Source organism: Citrus clementina, unplaced genomic scaffold (assembly GCF_000493195.1).
Source record: "Citrus clementina cultivar Clemenules unplaced genomic scaffold, Citrus_clementina_v1.0 scaffold_6, whole genome shotgun sequence".
NCBI lineage: Eukaryota > Viridiplantae > Streptophyta > Magnoliopsida > Sapindales > Rutaceae > Citrus > Citrus x clementina.
Window position 1 is genome coordinate 83,080 of NW_006262139.1, and position 20,994 is coordinate 104,073.

Here is a 20,994-nt window from a genome sequence, read left to right on the forward strand (position 1 = left end):
AAATATTACAGACACATGGCGAAATCAGAATCACCGAAAATCGAACTAGGCAGGATGTATTTTCATTATGCCGATCACTTTCCGAGTCGAATTTCGAGCATGTGTAATTTATCTTCGGTCGTAAAAGCCATCGAGCAAAAATTAACAAAGCAGCAGTTGAGTCTGATCAAGAAGGACATATTTGGGTATTTCTTGGAGTGTCGAAACTTTCCATTTAATAGGGTAATTTTGCACAATTTTTTACTAGGGCAAGTGGCCCATGAGGAAGACAACTGTGAGGATCAATTATGGTTTCAAATTGGTGAGCATTTGATTCGCTTGTCAATTGTAGAATGGTGCCTGGTTACTGGACTTTCCTATGGTGTAGATACCACACTAAGAAATAACAAAACGCTACATAGGCTACGGAATACGTATTTTAGTGGTGTGCATCGCTTGTCATATTTGGGTATTTCTTGGAGTGTCGAAACTTTCTATTTAATAGGGTAATTTTGCACAATTTTTTACTAGGGCAAGTGGCCCATGAGGAAGACAACTGTGAGGATCAATTATGGTTTCAAATTGGTGAGCATTTGATTCGCTTGTCAATTGTAGAATGGTGCCTGGTTACTGGACTTTCCTATGGTGTAGATACCACACTAAGAAATAACAAAACGCTACATAGGCTACGGAATACGTATTTTAGTGGTGTGCATCGCAAGATCAATCTTAAGGAATTCGATGTATTATTTAAGAAGTTGAAATTCGAGGTAATAGACGATATTGATGCATTAAAGATTGTGCTCTTTTATTTTGCGAATTCTAAATGCAAGAAAAAATTAATGTATAATCAATTTCTCATGGCTTGACGAAGTAGATGATATAGAGTACTTCCGAAAGCGTCCATGGGGTCATTTGTCGTGGGAAATGATATACGAGAGTCTTGACAATGCATTGTACGAGAAAGACAAGAAATTTAAGACGACTCGGTTGGAAAACCCAGATCATAACATTGAAAAATACAATCTTTACGGCTTTACGTCCAAGGTTCAAGTGCGGTGTTTTTTTGTTTATTAATAAGTTTTATAGTATTAAATATTTGATAGTTGTTTTAATAGGTTTTTCACTTTAGTTGTTGCAGGCTTGGATATACGAAGCGATCGGAGGTTTACCGTCAGCATGGGTCGTGAAAACGAAGAAGAAGATTCCCTACATCGTGCAATGGAAGCCCATGGCGTCTTCGAGAATCAACTTTGCTGAGGTTTATTCGTTTTTCAACGACGAATCTCATCTTGTAAGTAATATGTATTAGTTATTTTTTTAACGTTACTAAATTCTCATCTTTATGGCAGGGGGACGTTTTACAAACCCTTGAGCCGAATGCAAAGGAGAGTAGCAAAAAATATTGACTCACTGTGAAGGATTACATGCCACACATTCCAGACTGGGTTCATAAGGTCGGTATCCTATAAATACTATTATTTATTTAATCGAAATTTTTGACTTTTCATTTACTAATTTTAAATGCTACTTTATACAACACCAACCCTCAATCAACGCACTGCCGTCCGTTACAAGGAAATCAGACGGGCATGACGACATACCAAACCCAACACCAGAGTAGCGTCGCACCAAAAGGTAGATTCACCCATGACTCGCAGCAAGCAACCGCACTAAAACTCTCGAACAAGTTCAGAAAATAACTCATACTACTAAGTGATGCTGATTAGTGTCGGATCCGGATAGATTATGATCGAATTTCACTTTTACTGTTCGCCGTCGGTGTTTATCGTTGTCTTTTGCCGTCACCGGTGATGATTCAAGAGTGGAAAGTTGCGTTTGGTTTGACGAAAAGGGAGAAAGAAAGTTGCTTTTGGTTTGTAAACAAGGGTAATTTGGGGAGAAAAGTGTGTGTTTGGCTAATGTTGATAGAAAAAGTTTAGAGGGTTAATTGTGAAAATAGTAAAAATTTTATGGTTATTTTTGTAAATTTCCCAATGAACTTGTGGTTGACTGACTTGTTAATTTTGAGTCTTAAAATTAGAGTGTAGGTAAATGAAAATTGCAATCGGAATGTCTCATTGGGTATTATCAATCCCTACTGATTATTTAATTGGAACAAGAAAATGGTAACAAATTCTGTATTAATTTTTTAATCAAGTAAAAAAATATATCGAGTCTCTATCGATGAAAATACAAGTAATGTTCCAGTTGTTCAGAACACACTAAATGCCCCGAACATAATTATTATTTTTGCGTTATTATTTGAATTAAAATAAATTAATAAATTAATAAATTAAAAGGATTCGAATGTAGTAGTATAAAAGAAAGCATCAGGGTTGGGTTTTTGCCAAAATTTGAATAAATTTCATTTTTTACACTTTAATTAAACTAGAAAATTAAAAAAAATTCAGCACATTGCATTCTCTTGCTTGCTCTTGCTCTTCATTCACAACCCACAACCACAAACTAGACTTTGTTCAATTTCTGCACAATTTTTTTGTTCTTCATTTTTCATAATTTACTCTGTTTCCTTTTAACCAAAAAAGAAAAAAAAAATGCCATTCATCGGAGAGGCTGTGCTCAGTGCGTTAGTTGAGTTGCTGATAAAAAAGCTGGCTTCACAGGGACTTGAGCTGTTTACACGGCATAAGAAGTTGAAGGCTGATTTCATCAAGTGGAAGGGAATGTTGGAGATGATTCAGGTAGTGCTTGCTGATGCTGAGGATAGGCAGACCAGGGAGAAGTCAGTTAAGATGTGGCTCGACAATCTTCAGAACTTGGCTTATGACGCTGAAGACGTGTTGGATGAGTTCGAAACTGAAGCTCTGCGGAGGGAGTTGCTGCTTCAAGAACCAGCTGTTGCTGATCAACCCAGTTCGAGTGCAAACACAAGTAAGTTTCGGAAGCTCATTCCCACTTGCTGCACCAACTTTAGTCCTCGATCTATTCAGTTTGAATCCATGATGGCATCGAAAATAAAGGGGATCACTGATCGGTTGCAAGATATTATTTCAACGCAGAAAGACCTGCTGGATTCAAAAATTGTAATTTCAGTTGGCAAGTCTAGAGATGTAGGACAAAGATTACCCACAACTTCTTTGGTGACTGAAGCCAAAGTTTATGGCAGGGAAAAAGAGATGGAGGAGATTATTGAATTGTTGTTGAATGATGATTTAAGAGCTGATGATGGATTCTCCGTTATTTCTATAAATGGAATGGGCGGCGTCGGGAAGACGACTCTTGCTCAGCTTGTCTATAACGATGATCGAGTGCAACGTCATTTTCAGATCAAAGCGTGGACTTGTGTCTCTGAGGATTTTGATGTTTTTAGGGTTTCAAAATCTATCCTAAATTCCATTGCTAGTTATCAGTGCACGGACAGAGATGATTTAAATTTGCTTCAAGAGAAACTGAAGAAGCAATTGTCGGGAAAGAAATTTTTGCTCGTTTTGGACGACGTGTGGAACGAGAATTACAATTATTGGAGCACCCTGAGCTGTCCCTTTGGAGCTGGCGCACCAGGAAGTAAGATTGTTGTCACAACTCGCAATCTAGACGTTGCAAAACTGACGAGGGCTTATCCAAAATATGGATTGAAAGAGTTGTCGGACAATGATTGTTTGCGTGTGCTCATCCAACACTCCTTAGGGGCTAGGGATTTCAGCATGAATCAATCCTTGAAGGATGTTGGAGAGAAGATAGCGAAGAAGTGCAAAGGATTGCCTCTGGCTGCGAAAACTCTTGGCGGCCTTTTACGCGGCAAAGATGACTTGACTGACTGGGAGTTTGTGCTCAATACAAACATATGGAACTTGCAAGAGGAAAATTGCAGTATTATACCAGCCCTAAGAGTGAGCTACCATTTTCTTCCTCCACAGTTGAAACGGTGCTTCGCATACTGCTCATTGTTTCCAAAAGATTATGAATTTCAAGAAGAGGAGATAATTTTATTGTGGACGGCTGAAGGTTTCTTGGATCAAGAATACAATGGAAGGAAAATGGAAGGTTTGGGCCGCGAGTTCGTTCGGGAGTTACATTCAAGGTCATTATTTCAACAGTCAAGTAAAGATGCGTCCCGATTTGTGATGCACGACCTAATCAATGACCTTGCTTGGTGGGCTGCAGGGGAGATGTGCTTCAGAATGGACGATAGCTTAGAGGGAGAAAACGGACAAAAGTTTTGTCAAAGTCTTCGTCATTTTTCTTATATTTGTGGAGAAAGTGATGGCGAAAAGAGATTACAGTCTGTCTGTGATGTGGAGCATTTGCGAACCTTTTTGCCAGTAAATTTGTCAAATTACAGAATCAATTATTTAGCTTGGAGTGTTCTTCAGATGCTGATGAATCTCCCACGCTTAAGGGTCTTTTCTTTGCACGGGTATTCTAACATCATTGAGCTACCAAATGAAATTGAAAATTTGAAGCATTTACGCTTTCTAAACTTATCCAGAACGAGCATTCAAATTTTGCCCGAGTCAATTAACTCGCTGTACAACTTGAATACAATTTTGTTGGAAGACTGTTATCAGCTCAAGAAGTTGTGTAATGACATGGGAAATCTGAAGAAGTTGCGTCATCTAAAAAGTTCAAATGTCGATTCATTGGAAGAAATGCCAAAGGGATTCAGTAAATTGACTTGCCTCTTGACGTTGGGTACATTTGTTGTGGGAAAAGACGGTGGTTCTGGACTACGTGAGTTAAAGTCTTTGACGCATCTTCAGGGGACTCTACAAATTTCGAAGTTGGAGAATGTGAAAGATGTTGGCGATGCCTGTGAGGCTCAGTTAAACAGCAAGGAGAATCTTCAAGCTTTATTGCTCAAATGGAGTGCACGGGACGTTCAGAACCTTGACCAGTGTGAATTTGAGACACATGTTCTTAGCGTGCTAAAACCACATCGAGATGTACAAGAGCTCACCATCACAGGCTACGGTGGTACAAAATTTCCAATTTGGCTAGGAGATTCCTCTTTCTCAAAATTGGCGCGTCTAGAATTATGTAGGTGCACGTCTACATCTTTGCCGTCGGTAGGGCAACTACCATTTCTAAAGGATCTTGATATAAGTGGAATGGACGGAGTAAAGAGCGTGGGGTCGGAGTTTTATGGAAACAGTTGCTCAGTGCCCTTTCCATCACTGGAGACTCTTTCCTTTTCCGATATGAGAGAATGGGAAGAGTGGATACCTTGCGGAGCTGGTCAAGAAGTTGATGAAGTGTTTCCTAAGCTGCGAAAGCTTTCTCATTTCAATTGTCATAAACTGCAAGGAACATTGCCCAAACGTCTTCTTTTATTGGAGACGCTCGTCATCAAAAGTTGTCAACAGTTGCTAGTGACAATTCAATGTCTTCCTGCTCTCAGTGAATTACAAATCGTTGGATGTGAAAGGGTGGTGTTCAGCAGCCCAATTGACCTCAGCTCATTGAAATCAGTGCATTTAGCTTATATTGCAAATGAAGTGGTCTTAGCAGGTCTATTTGAACAAGGGCTACCTAAATTGGAAAATTTAGTGATTGTTGAAGTTCGAGAGCAAACATATTTATGGCAGAGTGAAACTCGGTTGCTGCAAGACATTAGATCCCTTAATCGGTTGCATATTTCAAGATGTCCCCGACTGCTTTCCTTGGTAACAGAGGAAGGACATGACCAACAACAGCCAGAGTCGCCGTGCAGACTTCGATTTTTGGAATTGAGTAGGTGTGAAGGCCTTACAAGGCTCCCACAAGCATTGCTCACTCTTAGTTCCCTTACAGAGATGAGGATATGTGGCTGCGCTTCGCTTGTTTCATTTCCGGAGGCTGCTCTCCCTTCCCAGTTGAGAACAGTTGAAATTGAAGATTGCAATGCTTTGGAATCCTTACCTGAGGCATGGATGCACAAGTCCAATTCATCTCTTGAGAGTTTGGAGATTCAGATTTGTAATTCACTTGTTTCATTTCCAGAGGTTGCTCTGCCTTCCCAGTTGAGAACAGTTACAATAGAAGGATGCGATGCTTTGAAATCCTTACCTGAGGCATGGATGCAAAATAGCAGTACATCTCTTGAAAGTCTGGTCATTGGTAGATGTAATTCTTTGACATATATTGCTAGAATCCAGCTACCTCCGAGCTTGAAGCTGTTCGTTATCCAATGGTGTCGTAATCTAAGGTCTTTGACAGGGGAGCAGGACGTCTGCAGTAGCAGCAGTGGGTGTCCCAGCTTGAATCTTGCTTTTTTGTCACGGAATGGAAATCTACCTCAGGCTCTTAAGTTCCTCGACGTCCGTAGCTGTTCAAAGCTGGAGTCGTTAGCAGAAAGGTTGGACAACACATCTCTTGAAGAAATTTTTATTTACGACCTTGAAAATCTTCAATCATTACCTGCCGGTTTGCATAATCTCCGCCATCTTCAAAAGATTTGGATATCCAAATGTCCAAATCTTGAGTCATTTCCCGAAGAAGGATTGCCTTCTGCGAAACTGACTGAGCTCATGATCTGGAGATGTGAGAATCTGAAGGCGTTACCCAACAGCATGTCCTCTTTTCTACGTTTAGGCATAATTGGGTGTCCCAGCTTGGAATCTTTCCCAGAGGATGGTTTTCCCACCAACCTCCAATCTCTTGAGGTTAGAGATCTGAAGATAACAAAGCCGTTGCTCGAGTGGGGATTGAACAGATTTACCTCTCTCAGGAATTTATCAATCGGAGGAGGATATCCAGACCTGCTGTCATCTCCGCCGTTTCCTGCCTCTCTAACCGAACTGTGGATTTCAGATATGCCAGATCTGGAGTGCCTATCCTCAATTGGTGAAAACCTCACTTCATTGGAATTTCTGTATCTCATCGATTGTCCGAAGCTCAAATACTTTCCAGAGCAGGGCCTGCCGAAATCACTTTCGCGACTAAGCATCCATAATTGCCCGTTGATAGAAAAAAGATGCAGAAAGGATGAAGGAAAATATTGGCCCATGATTTCCCATATACCACATTTCAATGCTTCCAGTGATTCCAGTTGATACTAGATTTCAATTTGTAAACTAAATTAGATAATCATAATTTCAGTTTTTTTTTTCCGCATGTAATTTAATTGGGATATGAACTGACTTTATCAATGAAAGAATGAAAGTATGTTTGGGATTCCATGATGCGCATTATTGTAACTGACTTTTCTGTCGTGGAATTAATTGTCTTGAGATTAAAAATTAAGGCTTCTGTTCTTAAGCCTTCCATCATTTGGTGTGTTACGTTGTAAATTGTTTTTATTTTATTTTTTTTAGTCTTAAGCTTACGTTTCTCTTACGTGTCGATTTTGTGATGGGTATTAATTATCTTGTGATTTAAAATTAAAAGTCTTCCATATAGTTAAGGACTTGAGGCTTTTGTTTTCAAGTTTTATATTATTTGGTGTGGTCTTAAATTATTTTTTTTCCTTGATTATATTCAGTTTAAGTATGTGAAATTGTTTGATTCATTAAAGGGTCACATGATAGGATTTTTTTTAAAAAAATATGATAATGTTGATTGATTATGTGCTAGCTGTTAACAATGTTAGCTTTCTTGAATTGGTATTTCCGGTTCAATCCACCGGATTAATCGACAATATTTCTCATTTCATAAATAAATAAGCTTAAAACTTTTGTTGGGGAAAAAAGGAAAAAACATAATATCTGCAACACGAGATTAGAGAATGTTTGGTTGTTAGCTAACGTTTCAATGGAATTTCGACGTGTTAGTTCATTTTTTTAAACTCCGTTTGATAATATTATTCTGTATATAACACTGAAGCACAGATGCTTTTACGGCTGTATGTGAAGTCAATTGAGCAGATGTATAAAATTATGCAATAATATTGCGTATTCCATTTTCCACAGTTATTTGCTCTGTTTTAATGTGTATTGATCACTTGCTTTTTTTTTTAATTTCCCCAGCTTTTGTGATCTCAAATTATTGTCTATTGACTGGCTTTTAGGCTTTTCTCTGTTAACTTGATTTTATTTAGTAGCTAACCTTTCATTCAAATTTCGATTTAACTGATGTTAAATCGAAATTTAACATCATTGCTGCAACATCCTTTGTTTCTGTATTTTAACATATATTCTTGTTCCTTATATTATAACGGTTAACTGATGTTAGAATTGGTCCGCTATTTGATGGAATGAATTAGATGTCCGATGAAATGCCTCTGTGAAATTGTTTTATGCTTATTGACTTATGAAATGAGAAATACTATCGATTAATCTGGTGGATTGAACAGATTCAATCATTTTTCACAAGAGTATATTGCATATTCCATTTTCCACTGTTATTTGCTCTGCTTTAATGTGTTGATCACTTTTTTTTTTTTAATTTCCTCAGCTTTTATGATCTCAAATTATTGTCTACTGACTGGCTTTTAGGCTTTTAGGCTTTTAGCCTTGAAATTAGCACGAATATACTCTTTACTCTGTTAACTTGATTTTATTTAGTAGCTAACCTTTCATCGAATTTTGATTTGTTAGGTAGAAATTTTTTGTTCTGGAATCAAAATCTGTTTGGCATTGTGGTGATGTGGTTTAAAAACTATGACTACCATAAAATGAAACATTGGTTTGATCACACGAAGCACAACCATACACAAATTTTCTTTTTTGAACAAGTAAATTGGCATCCATCTTTTGTTCACGAAAAATATGAAATTTAATGTACCCCTAATCTTGAACCAAGTCTCAGCACATTGGTTGAGCATAACCCAAATATGAGGCCTAATGTTGAGGACCGACCAAGTTACTAGTCCAATTGCCCATAATTTCGGACTAGAGGGCTCAAGACAAGGCCAAGAGTGCTAGCTTGACCCGATTTCGGAAATTTCTAGGCAACTCTAGCACATTTAAGCTTATACATATCTATAATACTACACACATTTTCAGCACATGTAAATGCCTAGATAGTTGGTAGAATTCTCTAGAATCTCTAAAGCTTGGAAAGCCTCCCTTATAAATAAGGCATGACATTTAGCATTTAGCATTTGAGCAACAAGCTTGGAGCAAGCAACTCAAGTATTCTTGTAAGCTCTCTTGTAATCTCTCTTGTGAGTAATATAATTCTCTTCATTCAGCTCCATTGCTCTCTTCTCTCTAGCTCCTTGAAAACCTTTAGGCTTAGCTAATTGAGAAGTTCAAGGTTTACTTAGCAACATTCGGTAAAGCTTGTCTAAGTGCCACACGGGTTCGTTGCGCAAAACACTCATCTTGTGACACTAAGCTCTTGAGAATTACCCTCTGAAGTCTGAACCCAACTAGGCATTTCTAAGGCCTAGGGACATAGTTCAAATATCTAAGTTTGCACTGTTCTAATTCTTAGGTCAACATAAGTAGATTACACTGAGAGTCGTGGGGTCTACATACTTACAATTATACATAGTCGGGAGTTATTGACATAGTTCAAATATCTGTACTTAACACAGGCCAGATGAAGCCCGAACTCGTCTCTGCCACATGGGCAATGGCCTGGGTGGAGTTGTTTAACAATGACCTCATGTCCCCATTTATCATAGGTATATGTTTAAACCAAAAGCATGTCATATATTAGTAGCTAGTCCTTGTAGCTATGAAACTTGGCAGCAGAATCTGAGACTGAATTTCCCCAGAGACTGACTTCTTTGTCACCAGCCAAGCTGCTGATTCATGACAGCAGAGACTAAAAGTCAAGCGTAGATAATTCAGAATGAAGGCCCTAATTTAACACAATTTACATTTACAAAGCTGTCATTTATTTGTCTTAGTTGATTACCATGTTGCTTCCGACTAGAATGGCCCATGATGAAAATCTCCACTCTGCATTATATGGCTAACCTTGGTGAGCTGAGTGCATCCCATATAGCAAAAGAAATATTGCTTTAGGCCAACTCCGTCTTAACTCCAAGAGACGGCAAACATTTTGTGATAGGTATTAATAATGTTAGCTTTTAAATCTTTATATTTTCTTTAATCTTTGTGTTGCAGGAATTTATCACAGGTATTCAAACAAAATGCAAATCATATATTAGCAGAATAATCATTGTAGCTATGAAATTATTTTTGAATCTGAGACTGAATTTCCACAGAGAGATTCTGGTTGCTGGCTGATGAGCATATAATATATACATATTTTACCCTTAACTAAATAAGTGATAGTTATATTTATTTGTTATTTTTAATTAATTGAATTGTTTTATTGAATAGGGAATTAATTGGAGATTATGGATAAAATGAGCATAAAGGAGTTCAATTTGTGAACATTAAAGATTAATTAACTTGGAAGCAATTATGCTTATATGCATGTTAATTCAAGCCAAGGAAACCGAACTCAACAAATGCATTCACCATCCACATGCGGACAAAGAGGAGAAAGTGATATTAGCTTTAAAAGTGGCCAGCACATGAGGATTAAGTGAAGCTTGATTAGGCTTTGCATAAGTGGGCCTGTGTTGAGCAATTAAAAGAGGAAACAATTTATGGCTTATGGTGGGCACGTGTGAGAGTTAAAGCAAATAAAAGGGCAAGCCTTTTAGTTTTAGGATTTAAGAGGTGGGGCCCATTTCAAAGATTATAAAAGGGAGTTTTGGCTTTTTGAGAAGAAGGCAGCCGCTGGACGGAAACAAAAGGGTGCAGACGCAAGGTTGGGAGAGAGTATTCGGTAGCAGCAGCAATTCGGCTTTCATGGCTGATTTTATTTTTTGTGTTGCTCTCAATTTAAGTATGTCTAGTTAATTTTCTTATATTGAGGTTAAGGATGAAACCCTATTCAATAAAATAATTATCTTTTTATTTAATTAATTCCCTATATATGTTCTTTGATGATTATGATTTTTGTTTCACATGATTAATTGGATGTTAATAAAATCTTTTTCCCAATTCTGTCATGCATTATTGATTGTTAGGATTAATATTTGATTAAATCTATGCTTGGATCTATAAAGTTTATACATGATTGTCTTTGATTTTATGTCTTTCATTAAATTGTTTACATAGAGTGCTTAGGGAAACTTTGACTCTTTGTTATTCAATATGTTTACATGAGATTCTTAGATGTCATATTATCAAGCAGAAAAAGAACCTACATTAGATTTAATTATTTGGGCTTAACTGTTATATCCATGAGATGACATAGATTGATTTCGAGTTGTCACTCTAAAATTGGGGATTAATAAATAATTAGATAATTTCTAGTTGAATAGTGGTAGATTCTGAAATCTTGGTAATTCTTATCTTATTGAATTCTCCTTTATTTTAATTGCTTCCTTAGTTTAATTGGTTTAATTTTCTTAGAAACTCAATTTGGTCAACTAGGTTAGAATTAATATTAATTTTAGATTTAAATTAGACTTTTCAATTTATAACAATCCCTGTGGGATGGTCCTCGTTACCACTATTCTATTTCTAGATTCGTGCGTTTGTGAGTATATTAAAATTTTCACTGGCCTGCAGCCTAAAGTGCTCTTAAGTTGCCTTTGTGCATACCCCAACCCCACCTGCAAATTAATTATATAATATCTTTGTGACAAAATAAAAATTATATAGCTCTTCATCATTTTCCTTTTGCAACCGTTCCCTTGAGTTTCTCTTTTTTCTTTTTTTGTTTTTAAATTGTTACACTATTTATATACATTGTAATCCGAAATCTACAAGGAATCCATAGACAAACTCCGTGTGGTTTTTTTTTTTTTAATGTTTACAATATATATTTTCATTATTTAGTATTTAATTTAGTCCTCAATGCGACATCCTGGGTATGTCCCTGTTTCTATATGTTAGCATATCTTCTTGTTACTTCCATAACTTCATACATATAAAAGTCAATAGCAATTACATTACCCTGAAAATTGCAATTACACAAAATATACAATTTATTTTTGGTGGACACTTGCAAAATTCTTTCTCTTTCATCTATGTGTAATTTCAGTTTCAAAATAAATGCAAATATTGCAATTTTGTAAGAATTGATTTAGTTAATGTGTTGCAGACTATTGACCAATGGAAATTCCGCGTCCTGTCTTTAAAGGCAGAACAATCATAAGGTAATTGCGTCTTCATTATTTGTTAACTTGCTGTTTCACTTATGGTTATCAGTGGTATTAACATCTGATGTCCATTTGTTATTTCACTTTCATGCATGTCGAGTTAGTAAACATATAATCAATCCAACCGTTGATGATTTTAATTTGTTCATTGCCTGGCCAAATATTTAACCCAAACCACAAGCCAATGAGACGAAATCCTTATGTTGAGTTGTTCAATGTATTTCAACCCATGCCAAGTAAAGTAAATCTAATTTGGAAGCAAAGCTGCTGTTTGGCAACAGAGAAAATCGAAAAGAAAATTCTGTATTATGTCATGGTTATGACAGAATTTTCAGCAAAGAAGATGACTAATAAAAAAAATTAAATGTTTAGTAAATTAGTTGTTTAGGGAATGAAATAGAGTGACCAAGATAAAAGTGTTTGCTCATACATTATCGCGCTCTCCTCCAGAGTAAAAGTGTGCAAATAGTTGAGTAGATCACCTCGACCAGAATAATATGTGGTGACCTCGAACAGATCACCTCGACTAGGATGTTATTGGTCACCTCGAGCAGATCACCTTGACCAGGATTTTATTGGTCACCTCGACCAGAATAATATGTGGTGACCTCGAGCACATCACCTCGAGCAGGATGTTATTGGTCACCTCGATCAGGAAGTTACCAGAAAGCACGATTCAGTCAAAACATTTTCTCCGAAATATTAGGGACCATATTCTTAGTGGATGAAAACCACTATAGTTTTCTATAAAAACCCTAGAAAAGGAAAGGAAAGGGGATTCTTCTAGCTCTCTCTCTCTCTAAGCAATGAACCCATTGGACATTTTTCTCTCTCTACCACATAGAAATTTCTCTTTCGCCTGTGATTTCTTTAAGATTGATTATTTTGAATTCTTTTCCTTTAAATTTACTTAAATGCTTTTTGTTTAAAGCAATCATAATTAAGCCACATGAATTGTGGTATGGGTTTTTCCAAGTAAGACCCGAATCCCTGACTTGAGCGTCGGAGGGTTCTCGTCGGAAAAACTTCCGGCACCTCCTGACCGTTGGTTGTGTTCACAGGCTCACAGGTTATCTGCTCATGGATTGTCTGCTCATGGGTTATCTGCTCACGGATCGTCTGCTCATGGATTGTCTGCTCATGGGTTTTCTGCTCACAGAACATCTGCTCATAGAAAATCTGCTCATGGTGCTAACTAATCATCAGCTTCCCACCAAACAAATTTAATGATGATGCAGGGATCTGAGATCTGACCAACTTATCCGGATTTCTTGCATCAACATTAGTTATTACGTATTCATTCATAATTATAATAAACATATGTAAATTATTTAAATTATACATTATTACATACATGATATTGCATAAGAGATACATTATTGCCTATTAAATAAAATCAGGGCCGGCTGTAGAGTTTGTAGGGCCTTAGGCAAATTGTTTTTGTAGGAGACCCCCTTATAGTCAAAACCTTCAACAATTACATGAAATAGAAAAGAGATGAAAATTCATCCATATTTAATTATATCTTGAATTTCAACAACAATCAGGAACATCCTAAACAATTTTTAAAAAAAATCATGAAGACATCTTTTTCACTTTGATGAGAACTATTATAAATTAAATAAATAAGAACAATACTAATTGTAAATAGAATAGTGAGAATGATAACACTTAGATTGTTGAGATGATGAATTGTTGATAAGATATGACAATGGAATTTGCATTTCAAGAAACTATTGTATATCTTTTTTTTTTTAATCTTTAAAAGTGAGCCAATGCATGAAATAATTTTCTTTGTATTAGCTTTTCCATAGAAATTAAAATGAATAGTAAACTTCAGAGATTGTAATGCTAGATAATTAAGTTTTTTTTTAATGAAATTGGAAAAGAATTTATTTTATTTTTCCTATGAAAGACTAGTAATGAATAATTAATGATTAGACAATATTATCAATTATAGCTATTTGTATAAAAACAAATCTTAGTAGTAATTTAATTCGAGAAAAAAATAGGTTGTCCTACAATACACAATTCAAAAATATTTATTAATTAGAGTATTATTAGAGGAATAACTAAAAATGTGGTTTACCAAAAACATAAGACCTTGAATGACTGCTTAATTCATTTTTGTTTAAAACTTCCCCTAATAAAATAAATAAATTATGTAAATATTTAATTAATTATTTATAAAATATTTTATATAATACTCAAATGATAAATGATATCTATGATCAATAAAAAGTCCAAATTACTCATGCTTCTCCGGTGGCAGAAACGTGTTTGCGTGGCCGGAACCTGGCCATCGCTATACTGAATTATTTTCGACTTTTCTTTAAAGAATTGTCGTATTATTGATGCACGGTGGTTGTGGAGCTGAATTGTTGATAAATGCTGGGTCAAGTAAAGCTTGTTATTGTTGACCAATTTCACATTGCTTTCTCTTGCTTGCTTTACTCTTCATTCACAAACCATACTTCGTTCAATTTATGTAGGTTTTATCTTCTTCAATTATCATTAAATAATAGTACTTAAGAAAAATAGTTTAATTTATTTGAATAAAAGGGTAATGTATAATTTTTTTTTTCAAACTCAATTGAATAACATTTAATGACTTTGACTCAATCACCAATGGAGATAAATCTTATTGGCGAGCTTCTCACTATCAATAAAAATTAAAATTAACTTAAAAGACAACTAATACTAAAATTAGATTTATAATAAATTAGTATTGGGTTGTGATAATTACTATAAACAAATGTAAATTATTTATCTTTTACCATCTGATTATTATATACATTTTAAAATCATTTGATAAATAATCATTAATCAAATATTTAAATTAGTTTATTTATTTTATTTAATAAACAACACTCTATCTGATATGTAATAATGTACAATTACTCATGCTTGACTTTAGTGCCCGAAACGGGTGGCGGTGTTGCATCAAAATTATATATTGAATAACTCAATTGAATAACATATAATGACTTTGAAATACAATTACTCATGCTTGACTATAGCTTTGTGAATTGCTTAATCATCTCATGCAACTATAAACAATTATTTAACACATGAAAAGTAATGATGGGTGACATATTATTTGAAATTCATATATGTATCAACTATACAAGTGTATATGTCCATATTAAAGATTATTTTGACTTAAATATTTTACATATATTTTGCGTGGTGGTGGAGCTGAATTATTGGTGCCTGGTGCGTCAAGTAAAGCTTGTTGATATTGACCTATTTCACATTGCATTCTCTTAATTTACATTTATTTGTAGTAATTATGACTACCCACTACCCAAATTGCATGTTTTCTTTTGAACTATTCTTCTGATAGATTACCCTTTCATGCAAATAAAATTAAATTATTCTTCTCAAACACCCATGGATAGTTAAGTATTATTATTTAATGATAATTGAAGAAGATAAAACTATTATTACAGACCAGATATATTATTGTCTATTAAATAAAATAAAAAAAACTATTTAAATATTCAATTAATGATTATTTATCAAATGATTTTAAAATATTTTATATAATAATCAAATGGTAAAAGATAAATAACCCAACCATTTACTCATGCTTGACTTGATGTTTTGATCGTTGCTAGCTGAATTATTGGTGCATGGTGGTGTTTTGGTCAGTAAAGCTTTGTATTTTGTATACACCATTTCACATTACCCGCTCTTGCTTGCTCTACTCTTCACAAACCAAAATCACATGCTAGACTTTCTCCACTTTCTGCAGTTCTTTTTCCTTCATTTTTCATAATTTACGTACTCAGTTTCTTTCTACCGAAAAAAAGAGAAAAATGTCATTCATCGGAAAGGCGGTGCTCAGTGCGTCAGTTGAGTTGCTGATCGAAAAGCTGGCTTCACAGGGACTTGAGCTGTTTACACGGCATAAGAAGCTGAAGGCTGATTTCATCAAGTGGAAGGGAATGTGGAGATGATTCAGGCAGTGCTTGCTGATGCTGAGGATAGGCAGACCAGGGAGAAGTCAGTTAAGATGTGGCTCGACAATCTTCAGAACTTGGCTTATGACGCTGAAGACGTGTTGGATGAGTTCGAAACTGAAGCTCTGCGGAGGGAGTTGTTGCGTCAAGAACCAGCTGCTGCTGGTCAACCCAGTTTGAGTGCAAACACAAATAAGCTTCGGAAGCTCATTCACACTCGCTGCACCAACTTGAGTCCTCGATCGATTCAGTTTGAATCCATGATGGCATCGAAAATAAAGGGGATTACTGCTCGGTTGCAAGATATTATTTCAACGCAGAAAGGCCTGCTGGATTCAAAAAATGTAATTTCAGTTTGCAAGTCCAGAGACGTAGGACAAAGATTACCCACAACATCTTTGGTGAATGAAGCCAAAGTTTATGGCAGGGAAAAAGATAAGGAGGCGATTGTTGAATTGTTGCTGAGGGATGATTTAAGAGCTGACGATGGATTCCCTGTTATTTCTATAAATGGAATGGGCGGCGTTGGAAAGACAACTCTTGCTCAGCTTGTCTATAATGATGATCGAGTGCAACGTCATTTTCAGATCAAAGCGTGGACTTGTGTCTCTGAGGATTTTGACGTTTCCAGGGTAACAAAATCAATCCTAAGGTCCATTGCTGATGATCAGATTAAGGATGATGACGATTTAAATTCACTTCAAGTGAAACTGAAGAAGCAATTGTCCGGAAAGAAATTTTTGCTCGTTTTGGACGACGTGTGGAACGAGAATTACGAAATTTGGAGCATTTTGAGCCGTCCCTTCGGAGTTGGTGCACCCGGAAGTAAGATTGTTGTCACAACGCGCAATCTAGGTGTTGCAGAAAGTATGGGGGTTGATCCAGCGTATCAATTGAAAGAGTTGTCAAATGATGATTGTTTGTGTGTGCTCACTCAAATCTCCTTGGGGGCCAGGGATTTCAACATGCACCAATCCTTGAAGGAAGTTGGAGAGAAGATAGCGATGAAGTGCAGAGGATTGCCTTTGGCCGCAAAGACTCTTGGCGGCCTTTTACGCGGCAGAGATGACCCAAGAGACTGGGAATTTGTGCTCAATACTGACATATGGAATTTACGAGAGGAAAGTTGTAATATTTTACCAGCCCTAAGAGTGAGCTACCATTTTCTTCCTCCACAGTTGAAACAGTGCTTTGCTTACTGCTCATTGGTTCCCAAAGATTATGAATTTCAACAAGAAGAGATAATTTTATTGTGGACGGCTGAAGGTTTCTTGGATCAAGAATACAATGGAAGGAAAATGGAAGATTTGGGCCGCGAGTTCGTTTGGGAGTTACATTCAAGGTCATTATTTCAACAATCAAGTAAAGATGCATCCCGATTTGTGATGCATGATCTCATCAATGACCTTGCTCGATGGGCTGCAGGGGAGCTATACTTCAGAATGGAGGATGCATTAGCAGGTGAAAACCGACAAGAGTTTTCTCAAAGTCTTCGTCATTTTTCGTACATTCGTGGAGGATATGATGGCAAAAATAGGTTGGAGTCCATCTGTGGTGTGAAACATTTGCGAACATTTTTACCAATGAAGTTAAAATATGGGGGCACTTTTTTAGCTTGGAGTGTTCTTCAGATGCTATTGAATCTCCCTCGCCTAAGGGTCTTTTCATTGCGTGGGTATTGCATCTCCAAGCTACCAAATGAAATTGGAAATTTGAAGCATTTACGCTTTCTAAACTTATCCGGAACTTCAATTCAATTTTTGCCTGACTCAATTAACTCACTGTACAACTTGCATACAATTTTATTGGAAGACTGTTATTGGCTCAAGAAGTTGTGTCAAGACATGGGAAACCTAACAAAATTGCATCATCTAATAAATTCTAATGTTCTTTCATTGAAAGAAATGCCAAAGGGATTCGGTAAATTGACTTGTCTCTTGACATTGCGTAGATTTGTTGTTGGAAAGGATAGTGGTTCCAGTCTACGAGAGTTAAGGTCTTTGATGCATCTTCAGGGAACACTACAAATTTCGATGTTGGAGAATGTGAAAGATGTTGGCGATGCCAGTGAGGCTCAGTTAAACAGCAAGGTGAATCTTAAAGCTTTGTTGCTTGAATGGAGTGCAAGGCCAAGGCGTGTTTGTAACCTCAACCAAAGTGAATTTCAGACATGTGTTCTTAGCATTCTAAAACCACATCAAGCTCTACAGGAGCTCACCATCCTAGGCTACGGTGGTACAAAATTTCCAGTTTGGTTAGGAGATCCCTCATTCTCAAAATTGGTGCTCCTAAGAGTTTTAAGTTGTGGCATGTGTACATCTTTGCCGCCAGTTGGGCAGCTATTATTTCTAAAGCATCTTGAGATAAGTGGAATGGATGGAGTAAAGAGCGTGGGTCCAGAGTTTTATGGAGACAGTTGCTCAGTACCCTTTCCATCACTGGAGACTTTGCGTTTTCATGATATGCAGGAATGGGAAGAGTGGATTCCTTGTGGGGCTGGTCAAGCAGTTGAAGGGTTTCCTAAGCTGCAAATGCTTTCTCTTGTGGGTTGTTCTGAGCTGCAAGGAACATTGCCGGAACGTTTTCCTTTATTGAAGAAGCTCGTCATCGTAGGTTGTGAACAGCTGCTAGTGACAATTCAATGTCTTCCAGCTCTCAGTGAATTACATATCGATGGATGTAGAAGGGTGGTGTTCAGCAGCCCAATCAACTTCAGCTCATTGAAATCAATATTTTTAAGGGATATAGCAAATCAAGTGGCTTTAGCAGGTCTATTTGAGCAAGGGCTACCTAAATTGGAAAACTTACAGATTTGTTATGTTCATGAGCAAACATATTTATGGCAGAGTGAAACTCGGTTATTGCAAGACATTAGCTCCCTTAATCAGCTGCAGATTTCAGGATGTTCCCAACTTCTTTCCTTGGTAACAGAGGAAGAACATGACCAGCAACAGCCGGAGTTGCCGTGCAGGCTTCAATTTTTGGAATTGAGTGACTGTAATGGCCTTACAAAGCTACCACAAGCATTGCTCACCCTTAGTTCCCTTACAGAGATGCGGATATATGGCTGCGCTTCCCTTGTTTCCTTTCCTCAGGCTGCTTTGCCTTCCCAGTTGAGAACAGTTGTAATTGGAGAATGCGATGCTTTGGAATCCTTACCTGAGGCATGGATGCACAACTCCAATTCATCTCTTCAGAGTTTGGAGATTCGGGGTTGTAAGTCACTTGTTTCATTTCCAGAGGTTGCTTTGCCTTCCCAGTTGAGAACAATTACAATAGCAAGATGCGATGCTTTGGAATCCTTACCTGAGGCATGGATGCAAAATGGCAGTACATCTCTTGAAAGTCTGAACATTCATAACTGTGATTCTTTGAGATATATTGCCAGAATCCAGCTACCTCCGAGCTTGAAGCGGCTGATTATCTTTAGATGTGATAATTTAAGGACTTTGACAGGGGAACAGGACATCCGCTGTAGCAGCAGTGGGTGCACCTGCCTCACATCCTTTTCTTCAGAAAACGAGTTACCTGCCACGCTGGAGCACCTTGAGGTCAGTTCTTGCTCGAATCTTGCTTTCTTGTCAAGGAATGGAAATCTACCTGAGGCTCTTAAGTACCTCAAGATCAGAGACTGTTCAAAGCTGGAGTCCTTAGCAGAAAGGTTGGACAACACATCCCTTGAAGAAATCACTATTTCATGGCTTGAAAATCTTAAATCATTACCCGTCGGTTTGCATAATCTCCACCATCTTGAAAAGATTAGGGTAGATGGATGGCCAAATCTTGAGTCATTTCCCGAAGAAGGATTGCCTTCTACGAAACTGACTGAGCTCATGATCTGGAATTGTGAGAATCTGAAGGCGTTACCCAACAGTATGCACAATCTCACCTCTCTTCAACATTTAGAAATAGGTCGATGCCCTAGCTTGGTATCTTTCCCAGAGGATGGGTTTCCCACCAACCTCCAATCGCTTCAGTTTGAAGATCTGAAGATATCAAAGCCATTGTTCCAGTGGGGATTGAACAGATTCAACTCTCTCAGGAAATTAAAAATCAGCGGAGGATGTCCAGACCTGGTGTCATCTCCACGGTTTCCCGCCTCTCTAACCGAACTGAAGATTTCAGATATGCCAAGTCTGGAACGCCTGTCTTCAATTGGTGAAAACCTCACTTCATTGAAATTTCTAGATCTCGATAATTGTCCGAAGCTCAAATACTTTTCAAAACAGGGCCTGCCTAAATCACTTTTGCGACTAATTATCGATGAGTGCCCGTTGATAGAGAAAAGGTGCAGAACGGATAAAGGAAAATATTGGCCCATGATTACCCATATACCTTGTGTTAGATATCAATTAGAGATCAATTTTTGAAGTAGACTGACTGATCCAGTGATTCCAGTTGATACTAGATTTCAATTTCTAAACTAAACTAGATTGAGTATTTTTTTTAACCTGTAATTTAACTGTAGTGTCAACTGCCTTTATTTATAAAAGAAGAAAATTATGTTTGGGATTCCATGATGCGCTTTATGTAATTGACTTTTCTGCTGTTGAGTTGATTGTCTTGTGATTAAAAATTAAAGTATTCTATACAAAATAAGCCTTTTGTCTTTAAGTCTTCTATTATTTGGTGAGTTACGTTTTAAATTTTTTTTTTTAAAAAAAAAAAAATCTTAAGCTTACATTTCTCTTATGTGCCGATTATTTTATGGGTATTAATTATCTTCTGACAAAAAATTAAAAGTCTTCCGCATAGTTAAGGACTTGAGGCTATTGTTTTTAGGGTTCATTTCGGGCTACCCCTTTCATGAAGTGACAATCTTCAAATCACCCCTTATTATTGAAAACATTAAATTACCCCCTAAAACTCGTTATCTTTAACAATTGACTGCCGTTAACTCATAAAAGTACGAAAGTACCCCATACCCTAATAGAATATTCTTGTACCAGCATTGTAAGGCTTAAAAGAAATAGTTAATGTGTGACTAGTCATTGAAAAATGGAAAAAAAATAGTTGATGTATGACTAGTCATTG

At 36.8% G+C, this 20,994-nt stretch overlaps 2 protein-coding genes across 2 annotated transcripts; both read left to right on the forward strand.

Annotated features, from left to right (window-relative positions):
- Positions 1 to 2,402: 2,402 nt before the first annotated feature.
- Positions 2,403 to 6,974, forward strand: LOC112097196 (putative disease resistance RPP13-like protein 1). The gene has a single exon (XM_024181792.1). The coding sequence runs from the start codon at positions 2,538 to 2,540 to the stop codon at positions 6,972 to 6,974; it is 4,437 nt and encodes a 1,478-aa protein (XP_024037560.1). The 5' UTR covers positions 2,403 to 2,537.
- Positions 6,975 to 15,953: 8,979 nt separating this feature from the next.
- Positions 15,954 to 20,330, forward strand: LOC112097197 (putative disease resistance RPP13-like protein 1). The gene has a single exon (XM_024181794.1). The coding sequence runs from the start codon at positions 15,954 to 15,956 to the stop codon at positions 20,328 to 20,330; it is 4,377 nt and encodes a 1,458-aa protein (XP_024037562.1).
- The last annotated feature ends 664 nt before the right edge of the window (positions 20,331 to 20,994 follow it).